This window comes from Neltuma alba, unplaced genomic scaffold, assembly GCF_004799145.2.
Source record: "Neltuma alba isolate B1F8T4 unplaced genomic scaffold, ASM479914v2 tig00013342_pilon, whole genome shotgun sequence".
In the NCBI taxonomy this organism is placed as follows: Eukaryota; Viridiplantae; Streptophyta; class Magnoliopsida; order Fabales; family Fabaceae; genus Neltuma; species Neltuma alba.
The window spans coordinates 35,670-48,216 of NW_021637612.1; the positions used below are offsets into that span (position 1 = coordinate 35,670).

The following is a 12,547-nucleotide window of genomic DNA, read 5'->3' on the forward strand; positions in this document are numbered from 1 at the left end:
AAGTCACTGGGGGAAAATGAATGGCGTTGACAAGGCAATCCTTATCTTAATAATGTTCTTAATTGCGTCCCATTCCCGTCGTATACTTCAGCAAGACCTGGGAATCTAATTGAAGGAAAAATGGCAAAGATCAAATCAATCATGTAAAAAATATTGAAGGAAGGAAGAGTTTTATGTAATTGATACATTGCGTTTCACTGATTTGTTGATATACATAGCCATTGTCGCAAAGAATACTAATCTGCTGATAGAGCAAAGGATCTTTCAGGCTTCAACACAAATACAATACGAAAATTACTTCTGGGATCACGCAAACTATGATTTTTTCAACCAATAAAAAAAAAACAGAGAAAAGAAAAGATCACTCAGCAGTTCAGGCCCGAACTGGGGATAAACAAATTCCCAATCTTATTCACATGCTCGATCAGTATGTCCAAAGGATAGTAAGTAACAGTTAGAAGTGAAGACATGGGGTCAAAAAAATTGTTCATAAATCCCTTAAGAACTAGAGGACCATTAACACCACTCTGCCAAAGAATTAAGCTATTAGACGTTCAGCCTCCAAAGTCAAAAACAATAACAAAAGACCAAAAAGACGCAAATAAAACAAAGGAACTTGACAGCCACAGTAAAAATTCCATATTATTAGACAAAATAACATGCAACCAAGGAAGGATCTGTCCTAACATATGAACTTGCAGGCTGTTTCCAAAAATGAAAACACTTCAAGAATAAGAGACAACACATGCATATGTAGGAGAAAAGTGACCATGCAGCTCCACTCGCCCACGCAGTCTCAAAGTTACACTGTATCTTATGTAATGCGTCCAATTAATTATACTCATTTACTTATATAACATTTGTCTTTTTATAATGGGGAGATGTGAACCCTTCATATATCTGCTGAAATTCCTAATTCCACTGAAGTAGATGTTACAGAGCATGATTTTCTTCCCACAGCGGAGCCATGGAAATCTTTTTAAGAAATCTAAGACCACAAGCGAATATTGGAAGCTCGCCCTAGTTTCTAGCATGTGTTTTCAGTTTTCTAATAATTCATTGTATATGCTGTGAGCAAGTAGCGGACCACCATAGGGAAATCTTGAGGTGTTTAAACTGGATCAAGTCCCAGAAAACATAAGCCGGTTCTGGTCACATGGATCCTAAGCTTAACTGCAAAATTGGGTATGCAGATCACCAGCGGTGTCGTGAGATCATAATTTATGCAAAATAAATTACCAATAAGAACATGTAGGATGAATGGCGCAATTGGGGAAAAAAAAAAAATTCCTAAAGAATATCATTAGGAGTATCTTAGAGGTGACGTCTAAACCAATTCTTGAAGAACATAATGGCTTATACTACCCAAAGAAATGTGTAAGCAATTGCTTAATTCGTTCATTATAATATTATTGTCGTTACCTTGACGGGTTCATATATTTTTTGAAATAAGTGATATGCAACAAAGAAGCAAAATGTAATTTAAAAGTAGTAACATTCAAGAGGAAAATGGAGAAGGGAAGCTAATTACTACTTGAACTCAATAAATAGGCCGTTGGTTGTGTACAAGAAGTCCCTATGTTTCGATCGGATTACAAAATTCTCAAGCGAAATACAATGTAGCACTGCTCAGATATCATTACCTAACACAACGATCATACTAATACAGCCCAAGAAAAAGAAAAAGGAATTATATCAGAAATAAGTGCTGAACAGTGAAAAGGATAAAGGAGAGGAATGATTCAAGCCTGCGTGCCGGTCAATGATTTCATCTGTATTTGACTATGATTACTTTCTGAAGGGGAAGTACTGTTAGGCAAGGCTTCGTAGGAGCCAGATCTCCGGGTGCCAACGCTCTTTGCAACGACAGCGTAAGTGATCATGACAATGACCACCACAAACATTACATGAACCAAAAACAAAAGATCTAGGATAGCCACAGCTCTGAACTTGAATTCCTCGACATCACACTTGGTCGAACCCTCAACCCCCTTTACCACATCAAGCAAACGATGACATCCTTCAGGAATAAATGCGTCAACGTACATGGACAATCCTGTCTGCAAAGCCCAAAGCCCCTGCAAGATTATAGAAGCTCCCAAACCAACATCCGCGACGAAGAGCCTGGGCTTACAAGCAATAACTAAGCACAAAAGGGCAGCGGTAGCTGAGATGCGGGCAGAAACGGAGTCACATTTCGCCTCCAGATCGGAGGTCTGGACGGAAGCGGAGGCGGAGGAGACGGAGTATTGCAAGAAGAAAAGGGCAGAAGCTAGGGCAAAGATGAGATCAATGGGGAGGGGAAGAAGGGTGGAGGAATCGGAAAGAAAGAGGGAGAGGGAGAGGATAAGGAAGAGGAAGAGGACGGCGGCGGATTGGAGGGAGGTGAAACGATGAACTGGTGTGTGGCCTTTGAGGAGAGGGTCGGAATCGGAGGAAATGATGAGCTGATGGACGAAGGCGAGGAGAAGGCAGACGGAGATGAGATAGAGAGGGAGGTGACGGAGGCGGTGGTTCTGAGTATTGGAGGAGGAAGGAGGGAAAGGGTGAAAGGGTTTGGCGGAGTAGGAATGAGGGGATTTGAGATAGCAGCGAGTGGAGGCGATGAGGTTGTAGAGACCAAGTGAGACCAATGCAGAAGACGAGAACATGTGATATAAGAGGGCCGCCATGGCTGATCAGAGTGTGAGAAATGAGTTTCAGTTAATGTCGGGGTGGTTGGCTATCAGTGAGATCTTCGGCAGCCTGCTTGAGACCAGGAACCCGATCATGTTCTGCAGGCTCAGCTTTCCTCGTCTTCTCTTCCCATTCCCTGTTCCTTCCCCTTCCCCCTCTCAAAAGTCAGAAGGCGGTGACCGGGTCTGGATCCATTTCAGGGGTGTTTGGATGTTGCGAGACAAATTCTTTCTGTGAAATTATTTTTAAAATTATGATTTGATTTACATTTAAATAAATTCTGCTGACTTTTTTTAATTAATTAAAATAAATCTATGATATGAGAAATTGAGAATTGTTATACAAAATAATAAATAAAAATTAAAAATAGTAACAGCAAAATTAATGACAATGTTAAAAATTAAGCTAAAATATACTTTTAGTCCTGTAACTTTACATAATATTTCATTTTAATTCTTTAATTTTAAAAAATAAACTTTTAGTCTCCTAATTATAAAATTATTAACAATGACAATTATTATAAAAAATTATCATTTAAAACTAATAATTTTAAAATTAAAAGACTAAAAAGTATATTTTTTAGAGTTAAAAGATCAAACTGAAACCTCACATCAAATTAAAAGATCAAATATATACTTTAGTCCAAAAAAATTATAGACTAATAAGCAATAACGAAGCATCTGATCTGGAGGGCTTGCAAAGTTTTTTCTTTTTTTTAAAATAAGTGGTCCTGTAAAATGGACGAAGCATGCGAAAGAGTGCATTCATCCTTTCCAAGCCAGCAAATGCTCGCATGTCAGAGTTTAAAATCCAAATAAGCAATTTTTGTTGCCTTTTTTTTCAGATGAAAAGATATTCAATAGGATTAATTTTGTTTAAAAAAAGGATTAATTCAAATAAAATAAAATGAAATATAATAGTTTAGGGCTCAAACTCTTGTAATACATATTTAAAAAAAAAAAAAACTGAACTGAACCGTATCTTCTTCCCTCAAGTACTAGAATGATACCCAAACAACACTCCTAAGGCAATGGGAGAACTGCCTCATTTCCCTCCTTGTCATTGATTTGATACAAAGACAACCATAAGAATGGATTAATTGGCGTGCACACAAATGGCCCCAAACACCATAACAGCAACGTAAAAAGAAATACACAAACATTTGGCATTAGCCAACCTCTCAAGTTTCAGCAGTATCTACAAACTCTAGCACCTTTACATTAGATATCCGGCCAGTTTTCTCTAGAATCGCTACTCCTTAGCTTTTTCCAACTTCCAGCAGCGGTCGGTTTAGATATCAAAACTGCTGGCCGTGAAGGGCCTTCATAAACTCCTTACGTCTCGACCCAGTTAAAGACTCACGGAATAAGAGAAGAGGTTAACAAATTCACACCAAAACTAGAAAGGTGATACCGAACAAGCGAAAAGTCTGTCCAGCCAAATCATCCCATACCAGCATGAACGCACTTGCATACTAAATAATGAGCAAAATAATCACAACGATCACCACAATTACAAAAATTATAGCCACCCACCAACACTGCACAGTTAAAAAAAAAAAAAAAAATCAAATGTCGACAAATCTTCAGGATGATTTAAGAGCAGTATGCAGCGACAAACCATCATAAAATGTCATACGCAGATATAAAATTGGAAGTCATCATTCTAATTTTAATAAAGCTGACTTGTTTAGTTATAATGGAAGCCAAACTTTCAGGATGTGTTTGGTTTCATGTAGGAAATCGCCAAAACCATGGTTTTAGTGATTTCTAATGTGGAATCAAACACTTAGTATTCGTTTCAATCCTAAATGTATGAGCTAGTTAACTTAAGTTAGTTATTTAAAAAAAAAAAATGTCTGCTGATTTTCTTAAAATACCCCTCCTTTTAGTCATTTATGTATCAGAATCTAGCTATAGAGGCAGTTCGGGGAAAAATACAATAATAATGGGGGCAAAGAAGATGATGGTCTTACATTTAGTATCAAAACAAATCTCTAACTAATTCTTATACTTAGGATTGGAGGAAGTTATTGTTAGATGTTTACTGGAGCTTACTAGTATGTCAAGTTCTTCACAACTTACCCATGAAGATTTAGATTTCATACTTTTGGAAGCCTTGGCTAACTGTGTAGTAGCTTGGGTTGTTGCACCCGCAGTAGCACCAATATTTGATTGAATATCATCTGTCACAATGAGGCAAACAATATGAGGGAAACAGAATTAACTAAATGTAGCAGCAAAATGTCAGCAGAGAAAGTGCAGCAACATAAGGCAAGCTATGTAAATTCCCATTATGCACAATGGTAATTTCATTTACCAATAACTACCCCCTGCTCATGAACCAGAACGGCTAAGTCCTTGAATATTTCATTTACTTGTCCAATTTGCACCTCTACCTCCTTGATGCCCTGTTCTCTTTCTTCAATCATGGCCTCATTGAATGCGATTTCATTATCCAATAAGCGTATCTCCTGCCTTCATTTTCATCATTGATCAAGAAAATCATGCCATCAATAACAGCTCTTGTGACAACCATAGAGTTGAGTGCGAGACATAAATTACGCAGGGAACAATGGAAGTAGCGGAAACCTTTACCTCTTTTGTTCCCTGATAAAAGGTTGGCTTTCCTGACCTATGTCAGTTGATTCTCCGACAGAACCAGAGCTGTTTTTATTTAAAAACAAAAACATAAATACTGTAATCAGAAAAGGCAAGGGGCATAACGATTTTGAAAGTATAGAAGCATATTCATCATGCAAAAAATCATCTGACCTTGCTGGTAGAGAAGAAGCAGGAGCAGCAGGAAGGTAGTTAGATTCACGCTCGGAAGCAAGCTGTTGCACTCTCTGGAATTCTTGTAACGTGGTTTGGAAATCTCTCGCCAGCTTAGCATCTTCAATTTTCTTACCAGACTGGTTCAACAAAGGATAGAAAATTAATGGAACTAAAAACAGGCCAAATTTTTTTCCCTTTCCCTCATTTAGGCAATTTGACGGCATAAATATAACTAGCCAATATGCTTTGAACGGGCCTAAATGTGAGCATCATACTACGGGCCAAAGACAATATGAAAAGCGAAACAACAGTATGGCAGATTTTCTTCCCTTTTCTAGTTATCTAGTATTGGGGTAATTAATATGGGAAACAAAGTCACTCGAGATGCAGCAATTAGGCTAGGTGAAACAACAAACAGCTGAAAGACAGAGCGCGACATAAAGCAAATCATACATCGGCATCGGCAGCAATATCGGATTCGCTCAAGGCTTTGAGCTTTGCAGAAGTATCCTTCACCAGCTGCAGTATCCGCTGCCTCGTATCGTGCCTACCAAATAGTACATAAATTCAAAGACAGCGGTTAAGTAACAAACAAAATCGCGACAGAAAACCGAATAGAAGAAAAGGCCAGTTTATCACCAAATAAAAAAAGAGAGAGAAAAGGGCAGCTAGGTTGAGAAAGTAGACAGAAGCATACAGCTTCTGGCGGTGACCGACGGTGTCTTTGACGGTTCCAATGGCATCAACAAGTCGTCGAAAAGTGGCAACGCCTGTATTGATCTGGAAAATCCCAGCAGCCACCGCCTGGGATGGTGATTGAGTTCGGGAAGCGGGTCGCTTGGGTCCGCCCTGAATATCTTGAAAACTCATCCTGGATTCTCAGTAAATATCTCCAGTCGACCTCAAGTGAAAACCACGGATAAAAGCAGACTAGAAAAAGCGGGTAAAATAGCGGCAGCAGAGCAGAGAAGTTGGGGTCAGTGTTTGACTCGGGAAGCAACTAACTTTTCTTGGCCTTCCAGATCATTAGGCGATGAATCAATTGGGTAAAGGCAGTACGTGGCCTTTTTTATTTGGATCAGAAGGCAACTAAACGCATTAATGACATTCAGCGTGGCTTGCGAGAATCCGTTGCGAGAAGAACCGCACCGGCAAAATACGTTTACTTCGGCCGATCCCGGAGAACCCGCGGCCGCTCTACGGTAAATTACAGCAGAGGAGAGAAGGAGCGACAAGGTTGACGACATCATTTATTTCTCTTTTATCCTTGATGTACAGTCTACGGTGTTTCACGTTCATCTCATCGTATTAGCTGCGGGATAGTCAACGCCCAACAGATGGTAAATGGAAGAAGGCACGTGACACTTTTTTTTTTTTGGGGTATACAGGAACGTGAGCCTTGTCGAAGTCATGAGTTTCTTCCTATCCAACGTCACAAAAACGGCCCAAATTGGAGAAAGGCCCGTGGACATGTTTAGTGGATTGATTTCACTTCGCTCTCCCCCTCCCCGTTTGGGTTAATTTTAACATTACTGCATTGACCTTTATAGTTTTATAAGTAATTCTCTGTGGAAAAATCTTAATCAATACGCACAATTCATCTTTATTATCTGATTGATTCATTTTTATTCAAATTTCAAAAATTATTCCTTTACATATACAGATTCCTTCGGAGTATGATTTTTTTTTTTCGTACTTTTTGATTTTACAAGTTTGTTTAAAACCGTAGATTTAGGGTGTGTTTGGTTTGAGGGGGAGGGAAGGGGAGGGAGGGGAGGGAGAGGTAGGGGAGGGGAGGGGAGGTTTTATCCTCACCTTGTTTGGTTTGATTAAAAAGGAGGGGAGGGGAGGGTATTTAATGATCCCTTATTTGGTTCAAGGAGGAGAGGGGAGGGATAGTAATAATCAATTTATCATTTTACCCTCACATATTAGTTTATGTTTTTTATTGATATATTATATAAATTAATTTACATCTTAATTTAAATTATATAATTTAATAAAAATTCAGTCTTATCATGTTAATATGTGTATTAAAAAATTGGTATAGTAATTTTTTATTCTAATTAATATAATAATATATTTAAAATAATCAAATTAACAAATTTTATATGCTCTAAGAAAAATGAAATTTTATTTTCTTTAGGCTATCTTTTTTTCCAACTTTAAAATGTATTTAATAAATAATATATTTATAAAAAACAAATAATTTTTTATTTATAAATAATTTTTATAATATATTTTTAATTATAATAATGTATATATTTTTTATTTTTTTACTTAGGATAATATATTTTTTATTTGAAATAAATATTATAATAATATATTTTATGGGTAGAAGTGGAATATTAAAAAAACCATAAGGGCATAATGGTCCAAAATTTTGACTCCCCTCCAAAAACCCCCAATTTGGAGGGGAGCCAAAATGGGGGAGGGGAGGGGAGGGGAGGGGACATTTTAGCTCCCCTCCCCTCCAAAATTTTTAACCAAATGAGGGGAGGGGCTCCCCTCCCCTCCCCTCCCTTTCCCTCCCCTCCAACCAAACACACCCTTAAGAACCCTGACCAAAGAAATTTCTGTTACATTTCCCATCATGGCTTTGATTTTTGCTTATGATTTTGCGGGTAGTGAATAGTTGAAGTCTATCAATCTCTCCAAAAACAAACATCGATCATGAATTGGGAGACCTTGACTTGGAATTTAACTAGTACTTTCTCATAATTGAGGAGCCTATTATATATATAAGGATTGAGGAGCTTATTTTGTTGGCAGCAAAGTTGAGTTTATTTTATTTATGAATGAAAAATCTCAAACATTTTTATCTGTTGTTTTCTTTCTCTAAGCCGGATCCCTGCAATTCCTGCGCAGAAATGAATAGCCAGTATCAATCACCAACTTTTTCAACAATGACGACGACCTCCTTGCTCTCACATCTGTGCGTCCCATATATACGTAACCCCACACCCCTTTGCTTCCATCAAATCCGAAAGCTCCTCCCTTACTGCAGGTTCCATGTCAACGTTGTGAGGCAGCTCAAACTTCCCTTGGCTCCCTGCAAGTTTTAGCCTTTGATCCTTAGTAATAGACTGGAAGCTCCGCTGGCTTAAAGATCCACCAGAAATGTTGGCCAGACCAACATCTTGGGGCACCAACGATGCTAGGCTTGAACTTGATTGCGAGGTAATGCAGCTCGAACAAATTATCTCCAAATTCCCATCATGCATGAACTGTGATTTCATTGCTTCCGTAATGATAAACTCTGCAATACTCTGTACAAGCAGGGTCTCGAAGTCTCCATCACCGCTTCGAATGTCCATATATCCACATCTAACTGTGCACCCACACATACGATATGGTCTAGGGCAGACTCGTTCGATAAGAAAGCACTTATCAGGAGAGACACGTGGAACAGGAACTGATTTCACACAAACAAACACCAACACCTTATGAAATGCGGGGAGGTTGGTGACGAAGTGAGAAAATATAGCAGGAACTCCTGTTGCCAGTTCTGAGTAGATGAGGCCTATTCCTGGGACACGAACAATGCCAAGCGTAGAGCCAAAGCCTGTTACCCATCGCAATGAAACTTTATTTTCCGGATCAAAGTTGTACCTCTGTATAGTGCCATAATACCAGGTATACATACCAAGCAAAAAGAAGCAGCTGGACAGGGAAAAAAAAAAAAGGAACCCACCCTCCTTGAGGAACTTTCATGAGCACGGCTGATAGGCATAGACCCTCAATCGCCCAAAAGAACAAGCACGACAGTTCTGTTCCAGATGAAAACAATAACAAGTGCCATAAAAAACGTAGTCACAAATGTATCCATGGCCATCACGAAAGCAAGTCCTGGTCACCCAATACCAAAGAATCAATCAGAAAAGAAAAGGAAAAAGTGATATATGATCATATCTGCATGCGGGTCGTCTGGATAGTAAGAAAGGAAAGAAAACCTCTTCAGTTAAGAATACTTACCATAAGCATTGCCGATCAAGGTTATGTCCTAAAATCCGATAGTTGAAGCAAGAGTCAAGATCATGAGGATCCAGCATTGCCACACATGTTTTGAAGTATGCACAACTTTGACGGGCTGAAAGAAACCAAATGCATGGCACTGTTTGATGATAGAGAAAGTGGCGGATATAACAGCTTGACTCCCAGCAACTGTCGCAGGGGTGGCAATAGCAAATACAGGCCAAAATACAAGTTCTGTAGGACGAGTAAACATAAACAAGCTCAAAATAATGAAATATTAGTTTACTAAATTCTGGTAAGCAGCATCAAAAAGTCAGATGATCCAACCAGGTATTGAGTCATAGAAGCTATTGGGAATACAATGCAGGTTTTTGGATGAGAATGCCGCTTGGCCCATGTACTGTACCACTAAACAAGGGTATACAACAACAGCAAATGCAAGCTGCACAGAATATTGAATGGTTACACAGGGCCGTAGAGATAAACTGCTGCATATTCTTCAGATGATCCTAATTATCATTATCACAATAGTCGAAAAATATGCTTACCCTAATTGACATAGCGGTGAGGTGACCAAGATCTGCGAACATAGCTTCAGACCCTGGTGAAACGCAAATTGCTCAGTCAAGAGGGTGAACTAGCCTGATCCAAGTTCAAAAATTCTCTTAAGAGTCTTGTAAATGAAAATTTATTAGATTTATTAACCAAAATATCAGCCATAATGAACGTGCATAAGGTGACCAACAATTTATGGTGCATAACAGGCAAAATGCTATGCAGGCATGATCAGGTCTAACAGACCAGCACTATAAAGGAGAAACCCTCCAAGAGAATTCCAACCATCGAAACCAGTCTCTCTGAAGAATTTGATGATGTAACGCGGGGATATCGCGTACACTATTTTTGGATTCCAAAATATCGTATTATACAGCCCAACAGAAAAAATGGATGCAATCCAGATTACTAGCAATGGGGCAAAATAAATGCTACTTTGTGGGTTCCGTAATGTTGGAGAGCAAAAAGACCGACCAATACGATCCAGGCGAGCAATACAAGTTCTCCTGCAAACAACATAAAACTTCTAAAACAAAACCAACGACCTAGCCGATAGGATTGGACAAGAAAGGACAGCATAAATCAGAATGTGTAACTAACCTTGCGTCAATGTTTTCTGTATAACCCGCAATCCTGATATTGACGCTAGAACTGCAGTCAAGGATGAGGCATAGTTAACTTACTAGATAGTCTCATAGGAGATAACCTATTGATGCTATGATATATGAGCTACAAAAGGATGCTTCACTAGAAATAAAATGAACACAAAGAAGTGCTTTAAAGGATATGGCCACTGGTTTATTGTGATTATTACTTTGGTTATCAATTTCAGGATGAAGCTGGAAGGTCCATAATGACTCCAAATTTCCCTTTTGCCTCGGTAATGCACATTTCTAACAAATAATATGTAGCATGTACATATCCTTCTCGGGTAATTAAGTAAAAGTGGCAATGCGCGCAAATTGGTAATTGCAGTTAATACCTCAGATTACATCAAAATGACATCATGAGAAGCTCATTTCAAAAACCCGATTGGCATCTCACCCGATATTGCCGGCGTGAGCACACCATCACCTATCACCATTCAAACACCCAACAGTACTACAATGATTAGGCCCTCTCTGGATTTCCTATGATTGTCCAAAAGCTTCTTCCGTGGTGGAGCGGCATCAGCCTGTGAGAAGTATCATAGAATGGCAACTGCTCATCATCTCCTTGCTGGTTGGGAAGTAAATTAAACTTAACATGCCTGCAAAGGGGTGTGTAGAGAGCAAAGGTCCCCCCTGAAAAAGGTGGATACTTGACAGTTTTAGCTTTGGTTTCCATGAAAGGGAATTTGGAGATGGAAAATAATCGATGACAAATCTTTCCGTTGAATATTACTCTCAGAATACCTTCACCATGGTCATCATCACTCAATACGATGAAAATATAATTAAATAAGGGTATCAGCATAAGGGTCCAGAAAATCATCGAAAAAGCCACCAAAGATAGTCTCCTCATGACCTCATTTATGTGCTTCTGCAACTTTCCGCCAAACGTGCTTGTATAAACATAAAGAGGTGACGTGCTTAGATCTCCACATACCACACCACAACTTTGGTATGATAATCAACCTGTTGCGTTTTGGGAAGGGAAAAGTAACTTATATGTGTAATAAATTAGTTTGTAAATTTGATAGCTGATTGGCAAAACTTTTTGCCAATCTGACTTGTGGGTTAAAAGTTGCTTTTCAAGTATGATTGCAAAAGCACTTACAACTTACTTATCACTAATGTAAAAGTAGCTTTTTAAAATTAAAAGACATTTATGTCTTTATATTTAGGGAAAATTTCACTGTAGGACCGCAGAAGACAATTAATATCAAAGAGCCCCCAAAACTTTCTGAAACTTCACTGCAGGACCAAGGGACCAATCTGATATTAATTTTTAGAGTGAGATTACAATAATACCCCTCCCTTTTATTTTATTAAAAAATAAATATTTACCGGAGTCACTATTCCGGCCACCGGAGGTCGGAGGTCCGGCCACCGACGCTCAGGTGGCCGCCGTCGGGGTCCGGCCATCGATGCTCAGGTGACCGCCGTCGGGGTCCGGTCACCGGTGGCCAGAACAGTAACTCTGGCGGGACCTCCGGTGGCCGAAGTTTTTTTTTGTTTAAAACAAAGTGGCCAAGGGAGGGTTTGAACCCAGGACCCCTTGGCACACCAAAAGACTTGTAACCACCAAGCCAAGCAACCCATTCAATCATAAAATGCAAATAAAACTATATATAACAAAATAAACACAACAGTCCAAATGTAAGTGAACAAGTAAAATTAGACGATTTACAAGTGGAATTCAGAAATTTGCAACAAAAATTAGGCAATTCACAAATAACATAATAGAAGTCATAACCCAAAATGCAAGTATTTAAGTGCAAATGAGCAAGTAAAATTTGAAGATTTACATAAAAGTTTATGGATTTACAACCCAAATTTGGTAAACAACAAGAGAATTCATAACCCAAAATGTAAGTGTTGAGGTAAATGAACAAGTGAAATTAGACGATTTACAAGTGTAAT

The 12,547-nt window shown here is 38.8% G+C and overlaps 2 protein-coding genes and 1 pseudogene across 2 annotated transcripts; all 3 read right to left on the minus strand.

Annotated features, from left to right (window-relative positions):
• Positions 1 to 1,510: 1,510 nt before the first annotated feature.
• LOC114736521 (uncharacterized) lies at positions 1,511 to 2,879 on the minus strand. The gene has a single exon (XM_028924372.1). The coding sequence runs from the start codon at positions 2,670 to 2,672 to the stop codon at positions 1,743 to 1,745; it is 930 nt and encodes a 309-aa protein (XP_028780205.1). The 5' UTR covers positions 2,673 to 2,879; the 3' UTR covers positions 1,511 to 1,742.
• A 717-nt stretch (positions 2,880 to 3,596) lies between these two features.
• On the minus strand, positions 3,597 to 6,673 carry LOC114736523 (syntaxin-22-like). The gene is made up of 7 exons (XM_028924373.1): positions 6,151 to 6,673; positions 5,907 to 6,000; positions 5,451 to 5,590; positions 5,274 to 5,342; positions 4,996 to 5,153; positions 4,761 to 4,861; positions 3,597 to 4,216 (listed from the first exon to the last, which is right to left on the minus strand). Exons 1-7 carry the CDS (start codon positions 6,321 to 6,323, stop codon positions 4,151 to 4,153), a joined length of 801 nt encoding a protein of 266 aa, XP_028780206.1. The 5' UTR covers positions 6,324 to 6,673; the 3' UTR covers positions 3,597 to 4,150.
• A 1,618-nt stretch (positions 6,674 to 8,291) lies between these two features.
• Positions 8,292 to 11,588, minus strand: LOC114736519 (potassium transporter 4-like; annotated as a pseudogene).
• Positions 11,589 to 12,547: the final 959 nt, after the last annotated feature.

Coding starts and splice junctions, on each gene's coding strand:
- LOC114736521 (XM_028924372.1), bottom strand. CDS start 2,672: ATGGCGGCCCTCTTATATCACATGTTCTCGTCTTCTGCATTGGTCTCA.
- LOC114736523 (XM_028924373.1), bottom strand. CDS start 6,323: ATGAGTTTTCAAGATATTCAGGGCGGACCCAAGCGACCCGCTTCCCGA. Junction 4,862..4,995: donor TGAGCAGGGGGTAGTTATTG/GTAAATGAAATT, acceptor TCATTGTGACAG/ATGATATTCAATCAAATATT. Junction 4,217..4,760: donor TGAAATCTAAATCTTCATGG/GTAAGTTGTGAA, acceptor TTAACTGTGCAG/TGTTGGTGGGTGGCTATAAT.